This window comes from Mustela nivalis, assembly GCF_964662115.1.
Source record: "Mustela nivalis genome assembly, chromosome: 4".
NCBI lineage: Eukaryota > Metazoa > Chordata > Mammalia > Carnivora > Mustelidae > Mustela > Mustela nivalis.
Window position 1 is genome coordinate 161,665,837 of NC_139023.1, and position 24,976 is coordinate 161,690,812.

Sequence of the window (24,976 nt, forward strand, 5' to 3'; positions counted from 1 at the left end):
CTGCGACACTGGACAGCCCCCCCCCCCCTGCCCCGGGGCCCTCTGCGGCTCTGCCTGCTCGCATGCCCTTGTATATCGCAGTGCCAGCAAACTGCGACTCTTGGGGTACCTAACTGTTCCTACAGTGGTTTGGGGAATGGTGTTTTTTATGAAATAAAACTTTTTTATTATAAATTTCATAGACTTTCAGAACATTTAAAAAATAGGAAAAAGTCACCTGTAAGTTCATCTCCACTCAACCCCAACCCAACCACTATTAACATTTTGGTGTATTTCCTCGTATTTTTTCCAAGGAGTTGTTTTATACATGACTGAGTTGGTCTGTTTTGTACTTGGTTTCTTCCTTTTGACACTGTATTGTGGTCATTTTCTGTGTTGCTACCTAACCTTCATTTTAAATGGCTGTTTGTGTTCCCTTCTGTGGCTTCGCTGTGATTCACATAACCATCCCTCATTTGAAAGAAAAAAAATCTGGCTTCTTCATTGTTTGCAGAGCTAGGTTATTTTCATATTTTCATGGGATAGAGAAAAAAGAAAATCAAGCAGCTCTTTACTCTGTCACTGTTTTCATTTAACCGATCTTATGTAACCCCTTTCCATGATTTTGAGGCAGACATTATTTATTTATATTTATTTATATTTTACAGAAGAGAAGAGAGACAGGCTGGGGTTAAGTGAGTCACCCAAGGTCACACAGCAGTTTTAGCAACAGAATCGGTGTTTGAACCAAGCTTTCTGACTATAGCCTCATTTACATTAGTCTCAGCCCTTCACAGATTTTGCAGATGGGCTTGCTGTCTTCTCTGTCCTTCCAACACAGACACTTTATAGCTGATTATGTTCCAAGTGGCACCGAGTGACCCTTCCCTATCTACATTTCATTTTACATGGCTAATTTCACTCCAAAACCCCAACATAGGGTCCTTCTCGTGGGAAGACAAAGACGGCCGAGTCACCAGGCCTCTCTCTTCTCCACAGACCTCTCCACCCCCCACCCCCATCTCATGGCAGGCCACAGCACCCTTAAGGGCATATGGGGTCTGACGCTTGTAAACAGCAGGTGGACCAAATGTTCCAGGACTGGCCCTGGGCAGGAAGTCAGTCCAGGTGGAGACTGACCCTGAGACACCTGGGGGCATCTGGGGGCACCTGGTGGCCCTCTTCCTCATGGAGGCTCAGCTGGTTCACCCCTAGGCGAGGATTGCCCTTGGGGCCTCTGCTTCTCCCAGCATCCCACTGTTCATATTCTGCTTCTGCCTCTCTCACTGGTCCACATGTCACCAAAGCACAGCTCTAAGAGCTGGAAGTGACTGCAGCATGTGGCTAATCAGTGCCAAATTTTTCCTTGTCCTTTTTAAAAAATATATATATTATTTATTTATTTATTTATTTGAGGGGCAGGGGTGGGGGAAGAAGTGCAGGGGAGGGGTAGTGGGAGAGGGAGAAGACAACACCCGGCTGACCAGGGAGTGAGACAAGGGGCTCTATCCCAGGACCCTGAGACCATGACTTGAGCCAAAGGCAGATGCTTACCACACTGAACCACTCAGGTGCCTCTTTTTTCTTATAAAGTACGTTTTTAGACTTTTGATTTTGAGATTTTAGATTTACAGCCAAGTCACAATACAGTGCAGAAAGTTCCTGATTACCCTTCCTCGTGCTTCCTCTCCTGTTAACATCTTACACAAAGATGACACAGTAATCAACACAAGAAGTCCTTATCCATACACTATTAACCAACCAATCCCAACTGGGATTTCACCAGTTTCCAACCAATGTCCATTTTCTGTTTGAGGATCCACCTAAGGCTGCATCTTACAGATGGCCTAGAGGGCAGACAGGGCTCCCCCAAGGTCCTTCAGCAAGCTAGTGGCAAGGCACGGGCTGAGCCAAACCTTCCCCTCCCTGCACCTTGGGCTACTGCCTTCCTCAACCTCCTGCTTTGCAAGGGGACTGCGCCTGTTGCCTGGTGTAGGCCTCTACAGTTGACGACGCCCTTGCCCCACCCTGTCTGCCCATTCCCGCCCTGTTTCCAAGGCTGCCTACACGGCCTTCCTGCGCATGTGCTCACACGCGTGTGCGTCCACGTGCTCGGAAATGGCTTCCTCCGGGTTTGTTCCTGTGGGCGCTGGGAGTACTGCACAAGGCGATCTACCAGTCCCGCAGCTCTTGCCCATCAGGCCACGCAGCCAACCCCCTCCCCCCAACCAAGCCAGTGCTCCACCCTCTCTGGGAAGGGAGGATGCAGAGTGAACTCTCACGGAGAACTTTCTTTGTTTCTGGTTCTGGAGACTTCTCTGTCAGCCCCTTTCCACCCTCGGCTTCTCCTATGGGTCTTAGGACCTCTGTTGCCTTGGTCTGGTGTGTGCTGTCTTCCAACCAATGCCTTGAGAAAGTCTACTTTGTCCTGTTTCCTTCAGCACTCCCAGAAGGGCTGGGTACACAGCCTTGAGGGGCCTCTGCCTGGGCAGCCCTTTCAGCTTACACGGGGCTTTCCTGTTGCCTCCTGTGCTGCTCGCCACAGGGGTGATTAGGTCCACTTAACAGGGGAGGAGTGCTTTTCCCAGTGATATGGGGGAGTGAAGCGGGGTTTTGCTGCAGTCTGCTCTTCCAGGCAGTCTGGTGTTTATCTTAGGCTGCCTCTGAGGCTCTCAGAGCCCTGCCAGACATGACCTCATTCTCTCTCAAATCATCCCTGGGAGGCAGAAAGGAGTCTGAGACCAACGCTGTTCCCACTTCACAGATGTGAAAACCGATGTGCAGACACTCACACACAAGTATGTTGACAAGTTGCTCTGCAGTCCCCGGGGCCAAACTCAGCCCCATGAGTTCCAGCGTTTGGGAGGAGAGGGGTCTTGGATAGGGCTGTGGTCAGCAGTATTCACCAAGTGGCTCAAAAGCTTGTGGGCCCAGCAGGGATGCCCTACCACCTACCACAGGCCCTATCCCCAGGGAACTTGCTGTCAATTCCCTATGTAAAAGGGGCCTGAAGAGGCCAGTCTGGTGTGGCTGGAATACCTGAGAGTTTAGTTAGGTGGCGGTCCTGTAGTCATATTTCATGACAGTGGGCCTTTGTGTCAGCAACAAGTGCTGTGGCCCGGAGGGCTCCCCCTGAGGGCCAGGCTGCCTGGTCACCATGACCTGCACTGGACAGTCTACAGAGCTCCTCCTGTGATGTCTCACCTCCCCCAACAACCCTGTGAAAGAAAGGCTATTATGAGCCTAGTCTACAGATGAGGAAACTGAGGCTCACAACTCATCCAGAGGCTCAGAGCCAACCAGTAAGCTGTGGCAGGGCATCTGGTTCCAAGTCCAATGCTTTATCTACACCTTCCCAAAAGGAAGGCACACCAAGCTGGCAGGAGGGAAAGGGGAGACCCAACTGAGGATGAGGAGCCCAGACTTGTCTGACTTCACAGTTTCACTCCAGCTGGCCCTGCATTCCTGTCCTGACAGTAGGTTAAAGGAAGCTCTGAGGAGGAAAGGTCAGTCTGGGAGAGAAGTCGGAACTCGCCAAAACAACCCACACCCTGCTCTCAAAGTGCCAGGCCACCAGGTCATGCGAGCTGGGTGTGTGTGTGGTGGGGGTGGGTAAAGATGAAGGAGCAGGACCTGGTCCCTGCCCTCCCAGGGCTCTCAGTCTGCAGTGGAGAACGCCCTAAAACTGAGTGGGAAATGCAGTGGACAAGGGGCCAGGGCACCGATGAAGGCTGGTCTGGCTGATGAACCCTGGGCTGGCTGATTCCAGGCCCAAATCCCCTCCTCCCATGGCCAGCCACACCTTGACCATCCCAGCCCTGCTCCCTCTCTCCTCTGAACACCTGTCACACCTCTTGCCCAAGCCATTCATTTAGCACTTGGCTTATACCTCTCAGTTGACTTTTTATTATATATTTATGTCCATCTCCCCAAGGTCAGACTATCCTCCAAGGCAGGAGCTAATGTTCCCCCTGCCATGGTGACATGTGGTACATTTTTAATGAAGAAAGGTTATTTGGGAAGTGATCGATTTGGGCCATGCCATGGAAGGTGTATGACCAAAGTTGAACAGTAGGTCCCAGCCACGGCCCCAGGCCTCCGTGATGTCATCTGGGTTGTTGTGAAGTCATCGTTGCTGGCCACAGTGGGGCTCTGCAGCCTGCAGGCAGGATGACGTCATCGTCGGAACCCGCGCGGACAAGTGCTTGCCGGAAGAATTAGCGAGGCTGGTAGCTAGCAGTGTCGGGAGAGAGAGGCGGGGGTGGAGGGGTAACTGATTAAAAAGCAGAAGCAGCTCCACTGCGCCCACCGGCCAGGCCCGGCTCCTAACCCACGGACTGGCCCCGCCCCCGCATTGATCGACGCGAGCCAGCCAATCCGGGCAGGCCGCGGTGACGCGTAGCCTATCAGCGGACAGGGCTCTCCGGGCGCTTCCGCATTCTCGAGCTCGTCTGGCCGGAGTCGGGAGGGGGCGAGGGCAGCGGACCACTGTCGCACTCGTCTCCCACCCTGCCCTGCGTGGCCGTTCTGCGGGGCGCCCGTCTGCCATCTCCCAGGGGACCCGATGGCCTCGGAGGACCTGGCGGGGGCGCTGGCGGCGGTGTTAGGGGGCCAGGGGCTGAGTGTGCACAGCTGTGACTCGGAGCCGGCCGGGGAGCCCCTGGCGCCTGTGCGGCTGCGGAAGGACGTCTGCTACGTGGTGCTGGCGGTGTTCCTCAACGAGCAGGTGAGCGTCCGCCCGCCGGGCCCAGCGCCCGGCCCTCCGCAGCGCGCAGCCAGCCCCGGTGGGGACAGAGGAACTGCCGGCAACAGCCACCACTTAGTGCGTGGTGCTTCCTAGTTTTGCAAAGCACTCTCACTCACACTTAACATCTGAGCCTCGAGCGGCCCAGCCCTGAGGTTGTCCCTCTGTCCTGAAGAGGCATCTGAGGCCCAGGAGCCTGTTCATTTCCTCCCACTAGGCCTCAGTGTCTTGAGAGGAGGCCTTATTCCTCTTTCCCTGGAATCTTAAGCACAGTGCCTGCCGCTAGTGGGCCCAAGTATCTGCCCAGTGCCTCGGAGACCTCCTCTGAGTCCCATGGACAGTAATGGCATGACCTGTGCTTCTCTCAGAACTGTCCCACTGTGTGGTGCTCTTTCTGAGCTCATCCTTGTGCAAGCTGCTGCAACCACAGCTAGAAGGGGCCAGGGCCATGGGTAAGAGCAGTGTGGGGGTGGGGGTGGGGTGTTTCAAAGCTCAGGCCCCAGTGTGAGACCCTGCCACAGTTTGTAAATCACCAGGGAAGATGAGAGATATACATAGAGACATATGGCATCTAGACATGAATCAGTGCAGGACACATGGCAAACCTCACCGTGGGGCCTAAATCGTAGCCCCTGAAACAGTTCCTGGGAATCTTAGCCCCTTTCTGAAATGGAAGTCTGAACGCAAAGAGGGCTACATTGCAGAGCGAGACAGCCGCGACCCCCGGCACACAAGGGCCAACTCCCTGGAGAGCTCGACCGTTTGAGGCGTGCACCAGTAAGGGGGTTTTTCCTGACTGTATTTGAGATGGGCTCTAATGCCAGGGCTAGGGAAGGTTCCCAGCAAGGATCCTCTCTCTCCCTTTAGGATGAGGTGCTACTGATCCAGGAGGCCAAGAAAGAGTGCCGTGGGTCTTGGTACCTACCCGCAGGGAGAATGGAGCCTGGGGAGACCATCGTGGAGGCACTGCAAAGGGAGGTGAAGGAGGAGGCCGGGCTGCACTGTGAGCCTCTGACATTGCTGTCTGTGGAGGAACGGGGCCCCTCCTGGATCCGCTTTGTGTTCCTCGCTCGAGCCACGGGTATGGCCTGCCCATTTGGCAGTGTTTGGCTGGGGGGGGGGGGGAGCTGAAGTTTATGGCAGTGTTTGGCCAGGAGAGGGGGTGGCAGCTGACACCTTTCCCCCAGCTTGTCTTCTAGTGATATGAGCCCCTAGTCTGTCTGGTACAAGCCTGGCATCTCCAGCTTGAGGATGTGACTCCCAGCCCCTACCAACGCCTACTAGCCCCTACCCTGGGGCGGGTCAGGGTTCGAATGCTTGGGTGGCCATTTAATCTGCCAGACCAGGCACATCTCTCAACAGAGACCCTTTCCCCCACCCCATCCTCAACATCTCCTCCAGGTGGAATTCTGAAGACTTCCAAGGAGGCAGATGCAGAGTCCCTGCAGGCTGGCTGGTACCCACGAACCTCCCTACCCACTCCACTGCGAGCTCAGGACATTCTGCACCTGGTAGAGCTGGCTGCCCAGTACCGGCAGCAAGCCAGGCACCCTCTTCTTCTGCCCCAGGAGCTTCCCTGCAGTCTGGTCTGCCAGCGGCTCGTGGCCACCTTTACAAGCGTCCAGACAGTGTGGGTGTTGGTGGGCAGAGGGGGGATGCCTCACTTGCCCATCACTGCCTGCGGCTTCACTCCCATGGAGCAAAGGGGTGGCATCAAGATGGCCATCCTGCGGCTGCTACAGGAGTGCCTCACCCTGCACCACTTGGCGGTGGAGACCAAGGGGTTGCTTGGACTGCAGCACCTGGGCAAAGACAATGCAGATGGCATCTGCTTGAATATGCTGGTGACTGTGGCTTTTCGGAACCCAGGGATGCAGAGTGAGCCCCCAAAGGTTCGGGGTGAGAACTTTTTCTGGTGGAAGGTGATGGAGGAAGACCTACAAAGCCAGCTCTTACAGAGGCTTCAGGAATCATCTGTTGTCCCAGTCAACAGATAGGAAGGTGCCATCGTTGTGCAAGGAGCTGGGCACATGTGCCCCCCACCCCACCGTAGCCCTGCCTTCCTTTGGGGAGGCAGGAGGTTGGCAGTCAGGGGTCTTGTTGCATTGGGAGCAGGTGATTCTCCTAGTTCTCAGGGTAATTTCCTTCTCTGTGGAATAGGTCCCTACAGTGCACCGAAAGGTCAGAGCTCAAGGATCTAATTGCCCTATCGGTAAAATGAAGGCACTACTCCCTAAGGGGATGTGGGAACTTTCTGAACCTGAGAGGGCATCTATCTACTCATCAATTTCCATGCTTGCCTCAGTAAAGGCCTACACCTGGATTCTCATACACTTAGAACACGGACTTGGGGTGCTGGGGGAGATTGTTCCAAGGGAGTGGGCTCCATGCTGAGTAAATAGGTGGTTCTTGCTTTGCCTTCCTGTCTAAATATCTCTGTGGGGAGGAAGTGAGCAGGAAGGGGGGACTGCATCAAAAAAGAAGCTCCTCCCCTTGTCCCACCACAGTCACGCACGTCTTCCCAGACAGCAAGCGGGTGTCCCAGACTGCAGGTGACTGGGGCGGGCAGGCTTCCTGCCATCCACCATAGCCTCTGTGGCCCACTGGGGCGCTTTCTCTGGCCTGCTGGGGTGGGATGTGTCCACCTCCCCTCCAGCGTTTGAACCGTGAGAACACCAGAAGCTTCATGTGGGCAAGGGGTCATATAGGAAGAGCTGGTCCTGCCTCTTGGCGGAGTTCCATCTCCTTGAGCTTCCTTGTTCCCTCCCTGCATCATTCTGCTGGCCTCCAGGCTCCTGCCTTTCTACAACTCCAACCCAAGCTCAACCATAACCCTTTCTGTTCAGCCCAGCAGAATCATGATAAAAACCTCTTTTTAAAAGAGAACTTTACTAAAACTTAAGGGAAAACCACAGGGAGTGAACAAAGAAAATATACTGTGTGCTACTCACTGCGTGTAATACAGATTTCTGGTTCTGAGCAAGGGAACACTTGTCTAGGCTTCCCTTCTGAGGTAACTCCACTCTGACACTGATCGACTAGGATAAGCCTCCATTTCCTTTCTTGTGCCCTTTGAGGACAAACATCTCCTACATGATGGAATCAAACACTTTCTCTTTGGTTCCCTTCTCTTAGCATCTGAGGGACCCACCAGTCCATATCCCTGTCGAAGGGCAACTTTTGTTCTCACTTTATTTAGCCTACAGTGGTTTTCAACCCTGCCCATTAGAATCGCCTGGAGAATTTTAAATACAGCTCTGGGCCCAACCCTGAGACACCGATTCCACAGGTATTGTGAAAAGCAAACCAAGTGATTCTGACTTGCACAGAGGTAAGAGGCGCTCATCAGCCCTGAGTTCTCAACCTGCTGTGTCCTGAAGTTGTCTCAGCTACCTTCCTGAGGGCTTTTTAAAACAGGAGGTCCACTAAAGCATTCACACAATTCACAATGTAAACACCCCAAAATGAGACTTGCGTACAGGTGCTCCAGATGGCCCGTTCTTCCCCCGTGTCTCCAGGGCTCGCTGGCTCTCAGCTGCAGGTAAGCTGGGCAGAAAGTGTTGGTTGGCCAAGAAAGGGCCTGGTTTCTGGCAGGCGCTGGGGAACGTCGGATGTGCTTTGCCAGAGCCTGTCTCTGTTTACCACCCCTGTCGCTACCCCCAACCCCCGACACCCAGCACACCACCTCCCTCCGCTCCAGTGCTGGAAAAGCAGTTGGTCTTTCCTGTGGAGGCAGATGGGCCTGAATGAGCAGAGGAGTCCCGCGCAGGAGGACACGAAGGGTGGAGAACAGGGCTGTGTCTATGCAAACCTTTTATTGCTGTGTCGTCTGGGGGCACATCTCAGGGGGACACAAGGGCGAATGCTGAAGGGGAGGGAGGAGGGGAGTATCTGTGACTCCCGGATGCTCAGCCATTTTCAGACTTGAGGAGTTCAGACCCAGTGTGCCCCATGAGCTGTGTTCTCCCGTCCCACGCCAACACCCATGTGCGCAAACACACATGCACACACACGCACGGTGTCCTTCAGAGCCGCGGCAGCGTCCTCCCCAGCTTGGAGGAATGCAGGAGAGGGAGAGGTCACCGAGTTCCTCCTCTTCCATGTCACCTCCTGGCAACCTGCGGCTGGCTTCTAGAAGCGGCACAGGCAGGAAAAGGAAGCGAAAGGGGCTCTAGCCTGCTCTACCTTGCCCAGGAGCGAAGCCAGCAGCTGCAGTCCCACTGTGAGGTAATGCCTGGCGCCGCCTGTGTGTTCCTGCAGGTTGAGACAGATTCAGGCCGGGTGGGGTGGCAGCCCCAGCCATGAAGGGCACACAGGGAGAACAACACTACGACTGGTTGCCGGGCCCCAGCGCCTCCCCACCAGGTCTTGGGGGCCTGGGGTCAGGTGGGTATCCTGGCCGCGGTCTGTCCCAAGCTCCCCAGCTTTCTGGGGAGAGGAGTCCATTGAGGATGCTGCAGGCTGGGTGGAGCGCTGAGGGCTGGGCCTGGCCTCCCCCGGTCTCTGAGCCCCTCTGCCCAGGTGTCGAGGACCTGCTGAGACGGGTTCAGAGGCGCCAGAGAGAAAACCAGCTGGAGCTGGAGCCTGGCACCCAGCCCCCTGCCCCCCCTTCCCAAGCCCTCTGCCGCCCTGGCTGCAGTCGCACCAAGGCGCTCATTAGCAGCTGCCCCCGCCCGGGCGCGGAGCATGCTCTGGCTCTCAGCCATGAGGCGGTTGGGAATTTTGCAACAGTCTCCAGGAGGGCTGGGCAGGGAGAGTGGGCTTCCCCTGCCATCCGCTGCCCCTTCGCCACGGATTAAGCCAAGAAGGCAGGAGAAAAAATGTCAAGTTTCAGCAATGTCTGTGGTACCCAGCGTGACAGAGACAGGGCTCCTTCGCCCCCATCTCTCTTGGCTTACAGTCGTAACCAGCCTCAGAGCCATCACTCACTCCTCTCTGTGCCCTGGAACTGAGCCACAGGCCTTGGCCCTGAATGGCCCATAGACTCGGGGGTCAGGCACAGAACACATGAGGGTTTGGGTCTGGGTGCTCACCTGGTGATTACCCAGCTCCCCTGAGAGGGCCCCGAGGTCACCATGCTGTCTGGGAGGCCATCTCTTTTGCTCCTTGGCTTCTGGTACCTTGGAGACCCACTCCCTACACCCAGTCTCGTGTGGCTGACAAGGCCAGGATCTTCCTGAGTCCACCTGGGAGCGGAAGCCCAGGCCTCCCCAGAGGAAGAGGTGCCTGGGATGCAGAGAACATGGAGCCAAGTCCCAGCCTGGGAGGCAGGCGGTGGTGGCAGTGCCAGGTGGGAGGCGGCTCTTGGGCCGAGGTGTGCAGAGAAATCTCCCTTCCTGTCCTGCTCCTGGCTCAGACGTGCCCTTCTCGGGGAGGGGAGAGGTGCAGGTGAGGACCATGTGGGGGGAACTTGACAAAAGCGATAGCAGCCAGCTCCTTGCAGAATTCTTCAAGAACCACCACGCCCTGGAGGAGAGTCTGGTGGTCCAGCCTGAGGGAGACAGGATGGCGGTGGTGGGGTTACAGCTGGGAGGCGGTGGGAGTGTGCCCAATATGACATTCCAGTGTCCATGAGGCACATTCTTAGTGGCAGACACCCTGAGTGAAGACGGAGCCCAGCAATGGGCCTTCTTTGCACCCCTGACCCATGCTGCTCTCACTCTCCTTGGGCAGTCTGCCTTCCCATCCTAGGATCCCTCCTCAGGCACCCATCTCCCTCAGTTACTACTTACTGCTCCCCAGGGACCTGACCCATCAGCTGCTTGCGCACCAGGAGCAGTTTGCCCGAGAACTGGGGTACCCTCTGAATTCTCTGCATCAAGTCCCCGATCACCTAGAGTAGGAATGAGACAAGGCTGGGGTAGGGGCTGGTGACACTCATGCAGGGTCCCCCTAGCTCTGCCGCAGCACAGTGGAGGAGAGGGGTGTGTGTGCCTGTGCATTCCCCTGGAGCTGTCCGGAGTACCCACTCCTGTGGCTCCAACCCCGCCCCATCCGGGTCCCCTCCCTTCCTGCAGCCCCACCGACACACACCTCTGGGCTCAGGCATCCTTACCCTGACGAGCACAGAGAACAGACTCCTGCAGCCAGGGGCCAGGTTGATGTAGGGATCCAGGAGGTACTCGTGGATAAGGGGGTGGGGGAAGAGGGCAAGCCGGGACAGGACTGAGGTCACTTGCAGGTTCAGGCTGTATGGCTGTAGGGAACACAGTGGACAAGCCGAGGGTTGGCAGGGGGCCACGAGCCTTTTTGCACTCCCCCAGCAAGGCGCCTGGCCAGTGTGAACGTGTGCGGGGGTGGGAGTCTCACGTGATGTGTGTGTGTGTGTCATGGATTCCCTGGGGCTGAGGGCCAGAACATGTTAAGGCGTGTGGAGCAGAGGCAAGATGGGGCTTCCTGCCTAGAGAAGGGGGAGGGGTGGAGGAAGGGGGTATGGAGCTGAAGAACCAAAGAGGGCTCTAATACCCACCCCCACCCCCCACCAGGGCACCTGTCTGGAGTTCTCCCATGGGCCCTCACCCTGTAGCCGGGGCCCAGTCCCATTGGCTACCTGTTCCAAAATCCGGGACATGCGGTCAAACAGCATTCGGAGGAAGTGACCCTCAAAGAAAGGCCGTTCAGGCTCATGAGGGTCCAGGGGTGTGGGGCCCAGGGGCCAGCCCCAAGGGGCAACTCGGGAGCTGCACTCCTGGAACTGAAACAGGAGTGAAAGTTGAGGAGGTGGGCCCAGTGGTCAGGAGGCTCCCGAAGACCGAGGGAACCACGGAGGAAGGATGGACTCGAGGCTCTTGGCCGGAGCAGGGAGCACCTTGGGCAGATCACAGAGGGAGAAGGTGGAGTTTATCAACACCCCGGCTTTGAGGGACAAGAAGTGGGCGCTGGTAGAGGCCTCAACACTCACCAGTCCATAAGCATCGTGGACGTATGTGTCATATCCGGTCTCTTCCAGGAAAGCCGAGGTCTTGGCTTCCTCAGGAACCAGGCAGAGGAAACTGAGACACAAGACCCTAGGTGAGGAGGGGCACTGGCTGGGCTGCCCTGCTCCTCCCCACTTCATCTCCAGCTCTGAGGGAGCAATGCCTCCTGGGCTGCGCCTCATCCCAGCTATGGCCAAAGACAGAACAAACCTCAAGTGGCTGAGATTTCCGGATAGCTCCCTACCTGTTGACGATCTCAGTCACTGCTGTTTTGCCATCCGAGTTGGTGGCAGGGGCTCGGGGAGGCTTTGTGGAGGGCTGAAAGCTGTTGTTGAGGAAGCCGTCTGTGAAGTAGGGGTCTTCCTCCAGATCTCTGTGGCATCAACGAATGAATGAACAAGTGCAGGGGTGTGGGGGGCCATGAGGGTCCCACCGGCCTGAGGCCTCCCAGAGGCACAGGGTTCCACTTACAGGGTGTCCTCATAGCTCTCGGGCTCGGGTGAGCCCCGGGCCACATAATGGCGGCCCTCCAGGTTGCACAGGACCAGGCCGTGGATGACCTGCTCGTGCGGCTTCTGCAGCAGCTCCTCGAATAACCGCAGGGTGGTGATGCTGATCTGGGTAAGAAAGGATCAGCGAGACCCCGGTTCTAGTGGTCCTGGGAATTGCTTACTCGGATAAGAGCAGGCGGCAGGTTTTGGGGAGAGTGGGGGGCAGTCCTCTGCGGGGAGTGCTGGTCTGGGAGCTGGAAGTCTGCCCGGTTCCGGTTCTATTACTAATTTGATGTGTGTTATCAAGTGAGCCAACTGGCTTTTCTGTTTCCATGGCTGAAAAACGGAATAGCAGCCTCACCTCGCTCGGAGTAGCTACAAGCCTCAAACAAGCCAAGTGAATATGAAATAGGTTTGGAAAACAGAAAATCACACAGCAAGCATCTGGTCACAGAAAATCACTGTGTGACAAAAGCAGTCACTGTTTTGGGGGGGGTGTGCATTTCAGTGCCTCAAAGGCAGTACCACCTGGTAAGCTGATGTTAGAGGGCTGAAACACTCAGGAGACCCCTTGGGCAGGGGTTGGTTGGTGGGTGCCAGAAGGACGACACCCCCCTCCCCCGCCTCACCTCGTCCGAGAGGTGGTCGCAGTGCCCGATGAGGTGAGCACACAGAGTGCAGGGGCCGTCGTCAGGGGCTGCAGGCTGTGGGTCTGTGCCCAGGAGGAAAGCCACAGCCTCTCGCAGCAGCACAGGGGAGCGGAGCTGACGCAGCATGGCCGTGAGCAAGGCGGTGGAGGTCAGGACACTCTGCTCAGAGCTACAGGGAGAGAGCGCTGAGCCAGGCCTGGGACTGAGAGCCAGGTGGGGGATGGCCAGGAGTAAATGAGTGTGGGGGTGACAGAACCCTTTCCTGATTTCCTTCTGCCTTGGCTGGTATTTCTCTGTTTGCTCCCTAGCTCTCCTGAGGTCCTGGAGTCAGCCCACGTGGCTCTGAGCCACCTGTGTGTCAGGAGGCCAAGCCCGGCAAACATTAAACATGGGCCTGCAGACCCACGTTACTCTGGCCAAAGAGTTCCTGGCCTTAGGAATGAGTAGGGGCCCAGTGGGGCGAGCAAATGGGTCCAGACCATGGCCAGCCCCAGGGAACGGGACACATCACATACTTACACATGCAGGAGGTGGGGCTGCAGAATCTCCACGAAAAACTTCTCAGCCACAGCCTTTGCCAAGGCCTCGGCAACCACCTAGGTGCCAAGGACATGTCTTAAGCACGTTTTACCTCCGTGACAGTTTTCCACTGAGAAACTACTGTGTCCTTGCACAGTGTCTAACACAATAGGCAGGCCAAGGGCCCTGCCTAGCTCCTGAGAGGTCCACTGGGTCCTCAAGGTGGACACAGGGAAGGGAGTGGGGTCAACCGCAGGGCACCCCCACAGAGGGTCCCACTGGGACCCACCCCTGCTCACCGTATGTGCCTCTGTGATGAGGTGGTCACAGTAATCAAACCAGCCCAAAAAGGCAGCCAAGGCCTCCTTGCCAGGGAAGGAAGCTTCATCGGATGGGGCACTGGGCAACCTGAGGGGGAGCAAGGGAGGGGCTGTGAGGCGTGCCTCAGGGATGTTCCAGAATCTGTTCCACCCTCCTCGTCCCTGCCCACCCTCCTTCTCCCTGCAACCTCTGTGGCCAGTGCCAGGCGGAAGAAGGAGGGGGGAAGCAAAAGTGATGTTCCCTTGGAGGGAAAGCCCGTGAGGATAGGCTGTGCCCTCCGGAAGAGAGTGGCCAGCAGGGGTCCCCAACCCTCCTAGAAAACCAGAGGACAGGGAGGGCTTCTAGCCACTTAAAAAATAGCCCAACCCAGCTTCCCCCCACCCCCAAGAGCCTACCTCCAGCTGATGCCCTCTAGTGCAGCAATGTCCGCTGGGTCCAGGAAGGGGGGCAGGGACTGGTATAGCTGGCAGAGGTGCTCGGCAACAACACGGCAACAAGGGCTGCTCTGCACCAGGTAGGTGGCAGCGGCAGGTGAAGCCACACTTACCAGGAGCAGCAGGTTCTCCTGCGCCTTCAGAGCCACCCGACCTTTCTAGGGGACAGGGTCAGGACTTCAGGGACATACATCTGAACCCCTGGACCCCTCCCAGTAGTTCACCCTCCTCGTCCCTGCCCACTCTGTCTTGATGGCTGGCACCTTGCTCTTGCACAGCCCGATCAGGGCGGTGATGAGGGTGCTTTCCCCAACCACTCCTTCTGGCTCCTCTGTCTCAGCAGGCAGCTGTGAGCTCAAGGCCCGGGCTCCGCACGGACTCATGTCAGGAGCCTTGCTGTGGGCGTGGTCCTTGTCCTGCACACTGGCGGCCTCTCTAGGCAGGGTGGTGGGCTCTTTGGATGACTTCTTTCTACTGACCATCTTTTTGCCCTGCAAAGAAGGTCGGGTGAAGCCATGTCACAGTGCAGACCATTGCCCAGGATGCTCCACTGGGAAGGCAGGATGTGCTGGCTGTCAGGGCCTCAGCATGGAGCTGGAGGGGAAGCTGCCTGGGCGCCTGAGGACCTGCTCCACCCTCTGCTTCCTCAGAAGGGCCTCAGAGGCCTGCCCTGCAATCTGGGCCCTCCCACTCCTCTTTTTCACAGAGGTGCTCACTTCCAGGATGTAGGTGAGCAGGGCTGGGTCCTGTTGGATCTTGGAGCAGAGCACGGTGGTGAACTGTACCTCCTCCTTTTCTGTTTGGGATCCAGGAACTGTCCCACCAAGTCGGAGAAGCTTCTAGAAGGGAAGAAAATTAAAAACAGATAAGAATGGGGTAGCAGAGAAGAGAGAAGGCTTGACCCTCAGACCCTCCCTGGTCTCCTGGTCTCACCTGCACAGGTCTGTGGACGTTGAGGTAATGCAGGAGGGGGTGCTGTACCTGGGCCAGAATCTTGCTGAAGAACTGGAACACCTGCTGTCGCATCCCTGGGGGGTACTGAGGGTCAAGGTGCCCGTCAGAAGGTGGAGCCCACCGACTGCAGGCAATGCTCCTCCCACCCCTCACAGGGCCACAGCACCAGCCTCCCATGGTCAGTGCTCAGAGGGCACCTTTTCTGGAAGCCTCCTTCCCTCACTATAGGCACACCTTGAACACTTTGCTTCCAGACCACCACAATAAAGCAAATATTACAATCAATGAATACTGCAATAAAGCAAGTTAAATAAATTTTTTGGCTTCCCAGTAAATATAAAAACTACATTTATGCTATACTGTGGTGTATTAATTATGCAATTGCATTATATCTAAAAGGCAACGTACATAACCTTAATTTAAAAATACTGCTACAGGGCACCTGGGTGGCTCAGTGGGTTAAAGTTTCTGCCTTCAGCTCAGGTCATGATTCCAGGGTTCTGGGATGGAGCCCCACATCGGGCTCTCTGTTTGGTGAGGAGTCTGCTTCTCCCTCTCTCTCTGCCGGCCTCTCTGTCTACTTGTGATCTCTATCAAATAAATAAATAAAATCTTTAAAAAAAATATTGCTACAAACTGCTAACCGTCATCTGAGCCTTCAGCGAGTCGCAGTCTTTTTGCTGGTGGAGGCTCTCGCCCCCATGTTGGTGGCGCTGACTGATCAGGGTGGTCCTTGCTGAAGGTGGGAATGGCTGTGGCAATTTCTTAAAATAAGACAACAGTGAAGTTGGCCACGTGGATGGACTCTTGCTTTCATGCATGACTTCTCTGTAGCACCCCAAACTGTTTGATACATTTTACTCCCAGTAGAACTTCTTTCAAAACTAGAGCTGGTGCTATCCAGCCTGCAGCCGCTGCTCTATCGACTATGTTCACACAACGCTCTCAATCTTTGGTTTTCCTCTCAACAGTCTTCCCAGCGTCCTCCCCAGGAGCAGATTCCACCTCAGGAAACCTCGTTCCCTGCTCATCCACAAGCAGCAGCTCCTCATCTGTTACGTGATCATGAGAGGGCGGCCATTCAGTCCCATCTTCGGGCTCCACTTCCGGTTCTAGTTCTCTCGCCCTTTCCCCCAGACTTCCTCCCTGAAGTCGTGAACCCGCCACAGTCATCCGTGAAGGTTGCGATCAAATTCTTCCAAATTCTGGTTCATGCTGATATTTTGACCTCTTCCCAGGAATCACGAATGTTCTTAATGGCACCTGGAATGGTGAATCCTTGCCAAGAGGATTTCAATTTACTTTGCCCAAATGCATCCGAAGAGTCACTACCCGTGGCAGCCACAGCCTTACAGAAGGTATTTCTTAAATAGTAAGACTTGAGAGTTCAGTGATCCTCGAATGGAGTCTGTGTGTCAGAATGGAGTCTGGGAGCTCGTGCCCGACCAGGCGCCTTGTCAGGGAGCAGTCGTGTTGGGAAAAGGAGACTTTTTTCTGAGCGGTAGGTCTCAACAGTGGATTTAAAATATTCAGGAAACCATGTGTAATCTAAAGTGCTTTCGCTCAGGCTTCATTGTCCCATTTACAGAGCACGGGCAGAGCGGACTTAGCGCTATTCTTCAGGACTCTGGGATTTCCAGAATGGTCAATGAGCACTGGCTTTGACTCCAAGTCACCAGCGGCATGAGCCCAGAACAAGAGAGTCAGCCTGTCCTTTGAAACTCGAAGCTGGGCGTTGACTTCCGCCCTCCAGCTGTGAGAGTCCTAGCTGGCATCTCCCTCCAAGAGAGGCTGTTTTATCCGCACTGGAAATCCGTCAGTCGTCACTCTGGGTAGCCTCCTTCATCACCTAATCCCGGTGGATCTCCCGGAGAATTTGCAGCAGCATCTACACCAGCACTGGCTGCTCACCTTGCACTCTGACGTCACAGAGACGGCTTCCTCCCTTACACCCCGCAGACCCACTTCCCATAGCTTCTGCCTTTTCTCCTGCAGCTTCCCCACCGCTCTCAGCCTTTGAAGAATTGGAGAGTCGGGGCCTTGCTCAGGATCAGGCTTTGGCTTAACAGAACGTCGAGGCTGGTGTGCCCGTCTATGCAGACCACTCAGACTTTCTCCACCTCAGCCATAAGGCTGTTTTGCTTTCTTACTGTTCATGTGTCCACTGGAAGGCACTTTGAATTTCCTTCAACAACTTTTCCTTTGCATTCTCAACCTGGCTGCTCGTTGTGTGACCCAGCTTTTGGCCTATCTTAGCTTTTGATGTGACTTTCTCACTAATCTTAATCATTTCTAGCTTTTGATTTATTTATTTAATTTTATTTAATTTTTAAAGATTTTATTTATTTGACAGACAAATCACAAGTAAGCAGAGAGAGAGAGAGAGAGAGGAGGAAGCAGGCTCCCTGCTGAGCAGAGAGCCTGATATGGGGCTCGATCCCAGGACCCTGAGATCATGACCTGAGCCAAAGGCAGAGGCTTAACCCACTGAGCCACCCAGGCGCCCCTAGCTTTTGATTTAAACTGACAGACGTGTGACTCTTCCTTTCACTTGAACACTTAGAGGCCAGCGTCCTCCCCAGGAGCAGATTCCAGGATTATTAATTGGCCAGATTTCAAGATCACAGTGTCTCAGGGAATAGGGAGGCCCAAGGAGAGGGAGAAAAAGGGGAATGGCTGGCCAGTAGAGCTGTCTTAGAGAGGCATTATTTGTGGTGCTCCCAATTACAACAGCAACATCAAAAATCACTGACCACATATCACTGTAAGAATATAATAACTAAGTCTGAAGTATTACCAGTAATTACCAACATGTGACACAGAGACATGAAGTGAACACACACTGTCGGAAAATGGCTCCAACAGACTTGCTCAAGGTAGGGCTGCCCACAAAGTCCAACTTGTAAAAACTGCAGTCCTTGTGAAGCACCATCAAGTGGAGCGCAACTGAGTAAGTTGTGCCCATCTTTGAAACGGGCCTTCCCGACACTGTCAGGTCCCCGTCCCGCTTCATTGCTCTCCATAACCCCGTCATTGTTGAATAGACCACGTGCGGGCTCCCCTGATGACCCACCTCTCGCTGACCAGAATTTCTGTGTTTTAGCTGCTGCTGTGTCTGCAGCACCGAGGACCCTGCCCAGCCCACAGCTGGTTCTCAGCACATCTTCGCTGAATGAGCCCTGACTGAACAATGGGAGTGTGTCCACCACACGATGTGACAGGAACATGAGTGGACGAGCCGGGAATGCAGGGGCTCCCCGGGGTCCTGCCCACCTCAGCCTTGCCCAGTGTGCACAGGGTCTCCAGGATCTTGTGCTGCAGTAGGTACTCCAGACAGGGCCCAGCCTCGCCAGCTGCCGTCTGCTGCCTCTCCTCGTACACCAGGATGTCCAGCATCTGCTTCAGCCGCCAGGGGATATCCGTTTTCTTGGCGGGGGTGTTTTCATCTAATAGGGATTCAGGACACAAGAGTGAGTGGGGTGAAGAGAGGTTCTCTGGCTTGAAGAAGTCAAGGCCCTGGGGACTGTAGGTAGCGAGAGACTGAGGGTACACCTGGATTAAGGCCCGGTTCACAGTGGGCTTCGAACGAAGACCAGAGAAAATGGAAATTTACAGCTGGTGCCTCTATATTTAAAAAGACAAAAGACCTTTTGGCTGAGGCCCAGGGTACAGCCCTCTGGCAGGGAACGTGTGCATATTCTAGAGAGGGAGACGGCATCATTTTTTCTGCTAACCCTGGGGCGTACATTGCTCTGGGCCTGACTGAGGAGCTGTGGGCTTGGGGTCTCCGTCCTAGAATGTGAAGTGGTCTCAGAGCAGCTTTCCAAGAGGCAAAGCAGCTTTCCTCTTGTCCTTTTTACACACAGAGGAGGCAGAAAGGAGAAACTTATTATTTTTTTTTTAACATAGGAGAAGAAAATCTGTGCATGACCACGAGTTCAGAGGCAAACCTGCTCCACTGTGCAAAGGTCTTGATGGAGAAGCAGAGGCTTTCTTGGTGAGAGTCTCAGAGACCGTATAAAGCAAGTTTTAGTGCTTTGGGACAAGCCTTGGAGCACCCCCTAGCTTACTTTGAAAGCACTAGCTTTTGAACAACAGCTCACCTCACCCATCCCTGTACCTATGGTGTAGGGAGTGTTCTGGAAATTAATAGAATCAGGTTCCAGTAAAGGCCCAAGGGGACCTGAGTCAGTTCAGGATCTTTTCCTATATCCTGGTAGACTGGGGCTCTCTGTCCAGAGATCTTCAGTCTAAAAGGTACAAACTTCCAATTAAAAAGTAAGTAAGTCCTGGGTGCCTGGGTGGCTCAGTCAATTGGGTGTCCCAGTCCTGATTTTGGCTCTGGTCATGATCTCAGGGTTGTGAGAGCGAGCCCTGCATCAAGCTCTTGCTGGGCGTGGAGCCTGCTTAAGATTCTCTCTCTTTCCCTCTCCCTCATACCCCCCTGCTAAAAAACAAATAACAAAACAAAAACAAAAACAAAAAATAATAAATAAGTCCTGAGCATGTTATATACGCACAGTGATTATAGTTAAAGTATTGCATATTTGAAAATTGCTAAAGAGTAGATCTTAAAAGTTGTCATACAAGAAAAACAATGGGTAACTAGTTAGGGTGATGGATATTAACTAGACTTACTGTATTGATCACTTCACAATATATCCATATATTGAATCAATAGGTTGTACCCCCAAGTTACATGGTATAATGTTACATCAACTATATCTCAAAAAAAAGAAAAAAAAGCTCTTCAGTTTAAAGCCATCACTCTCCACTGAGGGTGATTCTGCCCCCAGGACAATTTGCCCATGTTTGGAAAGACACAGTTATGGCAATGGAGCTGCTGCTAAACGTTCCACTGTGCACCCCCAGAAGCCTGCCACCACAGAGAATGACCAAGCACAAACGTTAGCTGTGCCAAGATCGCAGAGCCTGGTCTAAAAGGGACACTTAGGGAGTCCCTCAGAGTGTCCAAAGACAGCTTTTTAACTTCTCAGGCTGGCTCAGGCTGGAAATCAAGTCTTCAGGAAGTGGGTAGGCTGGAATCAAACCCCAGTGTGAACCAGGATGTAGAAAGCTGGGGATGCAGGACAGGGTTACCTGGCAACCAGCACGTATCCACCAATACCAACATACTGACTACAAAGCAGCCAATCAGATTCCACCCCCTCTGGGAGTGCTCCTGCTGGGCTCAGAGCACCCAAAGCTTTGGCTGTCTAGGGTGTCAGCTGGAGGAGAAGGATCTGTACATGTTACATGCCTTGGCTTTTGTTCTCCTCCTACCCTAGATTTCCGTAAGGGAAATGCCCTCTAAGTTAGCTCAGGGAAAGGAGGAGGAATTGATCCCTTTTCTTTTCATCAGTAAGCCCTGGGCATGGGCCCTGAGGACTGCAGGCCTGGATACTCCGCCTAGCTGGAAGCTAGGGGCAAGTGGGGCTCACCCTCTGCCTTGCAGTCAGGTCAGTGACATGCCCGATTTCCTAGTCCCCACTCCTATCTCACACAGATCCTAAAGGTCAGGGTGGCGCCAGCCCCCACTCTCCACCACTGTGCAGCCCTTGTCACCCTCTCCAGGCCACATGAGTCTCTGCCTGGCATGGTGACACAGCCCACACCTTCCTCCCCACTACCTGCGGGGCTCCCTTAGCCAGGGGAGACCGGGCCCCACCTGTACTTTCAATGTAGTAGTGTGTGATACCCTTCCAGTGCTCCACGAAGGCCTCCAGCAGGTCAATGCTGGGCTCCCGCTGTGAAGAGAGCAGAGACACAGTGTAAGGAGCTGCCACTGTGACCACGGGCTCCAGTGCCACTGCCGCTCATCACAACGGATGGTCCACCATCTACCAGGGCTCAGGTCAGTGCCAGGCCCTGGAGGAGGTGCCAGATTCTCCAAGGGAGCAGGAACACGTTTTCTCCAGGACAATCTCCTGGCCCTTCTCCCAGCCCCTCTCTCTCCCAGAGGCTGTGCTCCTGCTACATGTCATGATTCCACCACAGTCCCTGGCCTGGGAGAGCTAAGAACAATCGGTACGGAAGATGGGACACAGAAAGAGATCATCTCAAGATGGTCATGCAACCAGAGAGGGATGTTGAGGAAAACAGGAGAGCACCCCCAAAACAACAAAATCAAAATGACACACAGGGAAAACAAGGCAAAGACAAAGCTTTCCGGCCCCTCCCTGTCCAAGAGTCTGCACAAATCTGTGTTCGAGGCCATCGAAAGAATTCGTTCAGCCAGATGGGTAATGTTAGCATAATATTCATGAGGTGTCTTACTTCGAACATGCTTGCATCTTTTGTCCAGGGCCGCAGGCTGCTGGAGTTGCTGGGAAGGCACAGCCTGCAGCCCCAAGGAATTCTATTTCTGCTATGAGCAATGCCCCTTTTCCAGAAGTTACCTCTTCATCTCCATACCGGTAACAACTGCTTTCCCTGAGAACTCCAGAAAAGAGCATTCGTTCTCTTTCCTTGCAGAGTAAACGTTTACAGGGAAAAAATACGTAATCAAATAGTCCCGTACCACAGGTGCTCATTTCTACCTCTCTGTCTCTGTTCAGGCCACTCCTCGGCCCAGGAGGCCCTGTGTCACCCTACCCTTGTCTAGAGCCAAATGGCCACCCATGAGGTCCAGCTGGTGCAGCTAAGGGCCACTGGCTCCACAAAGGCCTCACCAGAGTTCTTGGTCTCTCTAACCTCACACTTCACAGCATCACAGAACTGTCTACTCCCATCAGTTCTTGGCCTTTTGGCTAAGATCAAGTGCAGAACTGTCTACTCCTGATTCATTCAGGAAATCTCTTTTGAGTGCCTACTGTGTACAAGACACAGTGCTAGGTACCATAAGCAAAACAAGGCCATCAGAGACCCAGTGCCAGAGAGAATAGAATATGAAAAATGCTCCGAGTAACTCAGCTGTAGGAAGTAGTGTGAGAATGTGGGACAGGTGGAAAATAGCCTATGGGAAAAGAACACTGGAACAGAGAAGGCTTTACTGAGGTTACCCTGAAACTAAAACATGAGGAAAGCAGTCCCAGGCCAATAATCAGAGATGAAGGCAAGACAGTTCTTGCGGAAAGAACTCTACAGAGTGTGTCTGGGACAAGGATGGATTGATGAGTGTGGGGTCCGTGAACATCAAGCCACTGGGTCAGGATTGGTTCCTGCAGGCGGAGGGAGGGAGTTCAAGGACATTTGCAGAGCCATGTTTCAGGCAGTTGCGTGTAGGAGATGAAGGCAGGAAGAATGGTTTAGAAGGCCATGAAGACAGGAGGAAGAAGCAGTAACACCAAATCAGAGGCCCTGAAACTCTTCCCCCAACGCTCATCTGCCCAGGGAACCTTATCTTCTTTCATGGGTAGTTGTTGGGGGGGCATGATCCTTACTGGAGCTTCATCTCCCACGGTCATTCCAAAAACACCATCCGAATGGAGCCAACACGTCAAACCACATCCTGTGTGAGACTGTGATTGGGGGATTAGAGTCTTTCCCTTCTACTAGACTGTGAGCTCCCTGAGGGCCCAGAATCTGTGCGTTCTAGCTCTGCCTGCTCCTAAAGGGCTCTGCCACTAGTGACTACATTACATTCATATTTACTCAGTATCTCAGCAAACTCTTTTAACATCCTTTCCATAGTTCCTTGTCTCAGGAAAGCCCTCCGGGCCTTGACTGGCACTAATCATCTTACAGAGCTATGATGAGCTCTCATCTAGCCTCAAAATTCATTTACAGTCTCCTGAACCGTTACTCTGGGCTAACACTGAAAATGAACAATCCAGTGGGGACAGGAGGCCCGGGAGAACACAGATGGTCAGCAGACAGATCGTAACGGAACAGACTGTTAGAACAAAGCAAGGGGATCATCTTCCCCTGAATCTACTATTAATTACTATAGCTCCAAAGCCATTGTACCAAATGATTTATGTTAAAGAGAAATTATTAAATTTCTAATTGTTATCTTTGTTAATAATAATAAAGAATACTTTCTAAAAGAACTCCAATGATCACTATTTCTGTTTTGTCAGAAGAGGGTAGGAAGGAGCACTCTTCCTCCCTTAACAAGAAGTCAAGGAACCAGCTGGGGTCTTAACCTGGAGACAAGGCAGGGGGAAGACCTGACAGTTACGCAGAGCCAGCCAAAGTTCCCCGGCCCTGTCTATGTAGCCTATACTCAGGGGCCAAAAATCATCTGCCTAAAAATGCCACCTTTGATCACCAGTCCCTCCTCCAGCCCCTGAGACTAAAATGCCCGCAATGGAAGCATTAGAAAGTCACTACTTAGGACTAAGGCTCTCTCTGGCCTGTCTACCTGCCCTATGGTATGGAGCTTTCCCCGAGGGGTATGAAGTGGTTCGTCACATCACTTTCTAAGATGACAGCTGTTTTGACTGGAGACAAGGAGGAGGGGAAGGCAAGATTATTCTGGAACCCCTCCCTAGGTGGGCTGCCAGTGACCTCAGGAAGGGTGGGCTGGGACAGGTGGAGGAGAGGTGGGAGGAGCTTTTTACTTTCTTCACAAGTCTGATTAAGGCTGAGACTGTTCTCATTTATAATAAGCTCTCTTTTGGGGGGAGAAAGGAGATGGAACACAAGGTTGTTTCTCCTGAGCAAGTCTGACAGAATATAGCAAATCGATCAATTAGAGGAGGGCTTCTACTTTGAGACAAAAGAACTGTTAACTTTACGGACAGATTCTTGGCAGGGTTACTTTGAACAGAAGGCATTCGGCTTATTCTATCTAAACTGCACTTTTATCTTGCTCAATGAGGTGAACCCGCCTCTGACCAGCCTTCAACCCCAACAGAAATGGCAAACACAAACGCTCCCTCATATGGCCGTCCCAAGGTCCCCCCATTGCTGGCCGCTCCCGACTCAAGGTCACTCTGGCCAGCGCGCCTGCGGTGTGAGACAACATTCTGGATACGCCCTGTGGCCTCGCAGCAGGCTCCTTCCTGGGCCAGGCGCCCACCCACCCCTGGACTGTATATACACAGGCTTCCTGGGGACGTGGCCAATCTGGGCCGGAACTTCCCAAGCGGAGGCTGAGAACACACCGGCCTGACTGAGGTCTTGGGGTTGTCTGGGGGCTCAGAAGGAAGGGAAGAGGCATCTATTTTTCCAGCCCAGGTGACCAGGAAGGGAGGAGCGTAGGGGAGGCGGGGGGAAGGAAGGAGGACGGCAAAGCGCCTGGGCTAGGGACCTCGGGGAAGAAACTACTGGGTGACAAGGGAGCCCTCTAGCACAGAAGAGTTTGGGAACTGGGAGCAGGAAAAATAGGAAGCCATTTGGGGAAAACGGTTAGGGGCTGGGGCGATCTGGAGAGAAGCTGGGAGTAGGCGCGATCGGCAAAAGAGGCCACAGGAAGCAGGAAGGGCTGTGCGGGAGGGGCGCGACCGGGGAGAGACCGGGGAGAGAGGGGGCTCCGCGACAGGCCGCCGCGGCCTGGGTGGGGGTCCCTTCCCCGAGCCGGGCCCGCGCCTTCCGCCGGCCTGCCCGCCGGCTCCTCCCCCCGCCCCGCGCCCGCCCTTCCGGCCCAGGCCCCGCGCGCCCGGGCCTCCCCGGCCTCACCGCCCCCACGGCCTCCTGCAGCAGCGCCCCGAGCCGGCTCAGCATGGTGGCGGCCCGGCCCGGCTCGGCTCCCGGGCGGCGGTGGCGGCGGCGGAGCGGCGGAGCGGCGGCGGAGCTCGCAGGCGGAGGCGGCCCCGGAGGCGCGGCGAGGGGGCGGGGCCCTGCCTGGTTCGCCCCGCCCCGCCCCGGCCCGCTGGGGGCACCCAGCGCCCCCAGCCCGGCCCCGGCCCCCGCTCACACTGTCGGGAAGGAGGCCGGGCGCAGACGTCGCCCGGCCGGGGAGAGCAAATTGGGGTGGGGAGTGCGCCCTGGAGCCCGGCCCCGCAGTGGTGGGGCGCCGCGGGGCAGCAGGTTCACGCGGCCCCGTGGGGGGAGCCAGGTGGCAGCGAGAAGGGCTGGTGGG

At 54.7% G+C, this 24,976-nt stretch overlaps 2 protein-coding genes across 6 annotated transcripts; one reads left to right on the top strand and one right to left on the bottom strand.

Annotated features, from left to right (window-relative positions):
- The first annotated feature begins 4,402 nt into the window (after positions 1–4,402).
- On the top strand, positions 4,403–7,141 carry NUDT18 (nudix hydrolase 18). Its single transcript, XM_082729332.1, has 3 exons — positions 4,403–4,705; positions 5,591–5,804; positions 6,125–7,141. The coding sequence occupies exons 1-3, from the start codon at positions 4,544–4,546 to the stop codon at positions 6,718–6,720; spliced, it is 972 nt and encodes a 323-aa protein (XP_082585458.1). The 5' UTR covers positions 4,403–4,543; the 3' UTR covers positions 6,721–7,141.
- A 1,378-nt stretch (positions 7,142–8,519) lies between these two features.
- Positions 8,520–24,744, bottom strand: FHIP2B (FHF complex subunit HOOK interacting protein 2B). 5 transcript variants are annotated; one of them, XM_082729310.1, is made up of 18 exons: positions 24,574–24,725; positions 20,678–20,756; positions 18,283–18,455; positions 14,989–15,093; positions 14,841–14,894; positions 14,319–14,546; positions 14,017–14,213; positions 13,600–13,708; positions 13,301–13,377; positions 12,761–12,950; positions 12,112–12,257; positions 11,885–12,013; positions 11,625–11,715; positions 11,274–11,417; positions 10,779–10,919; positions 10,456–10,556; positions 9,757–10,214; positions 8,520–8,977 (listed from the first exon to the last, which is right to left on the bottom strand). In XM_082729310.1, exons 1-17 carry the CDS (start codon positions 24,616–24,618, stop codon positions 10,076–10,078), a joined length of 2,148 nt encoding a protein of 715 aa, XP_082585436.1. In that variant the 5' UTR covers positions 24,619–24,725; the 3' UTR covers positions 8,520–8,977; positions 9,757–10,075. The 5 variants fall into 5 exon arrangements, with proteins under 5 accessions (XP_082585436.1, XP_082585433.1, XP_082585432.1 ...); XM_082729307.1 differs by having other exon boundaries at positions 14,772–14,894; XM_082729306.1 differs by having other exon boundaries at positions 8,520–10,214; positions 14,772–14,894; positions 24,574–24,744.
- Positions 24,745–24,976: the final 232 nt, after the last annotated feature.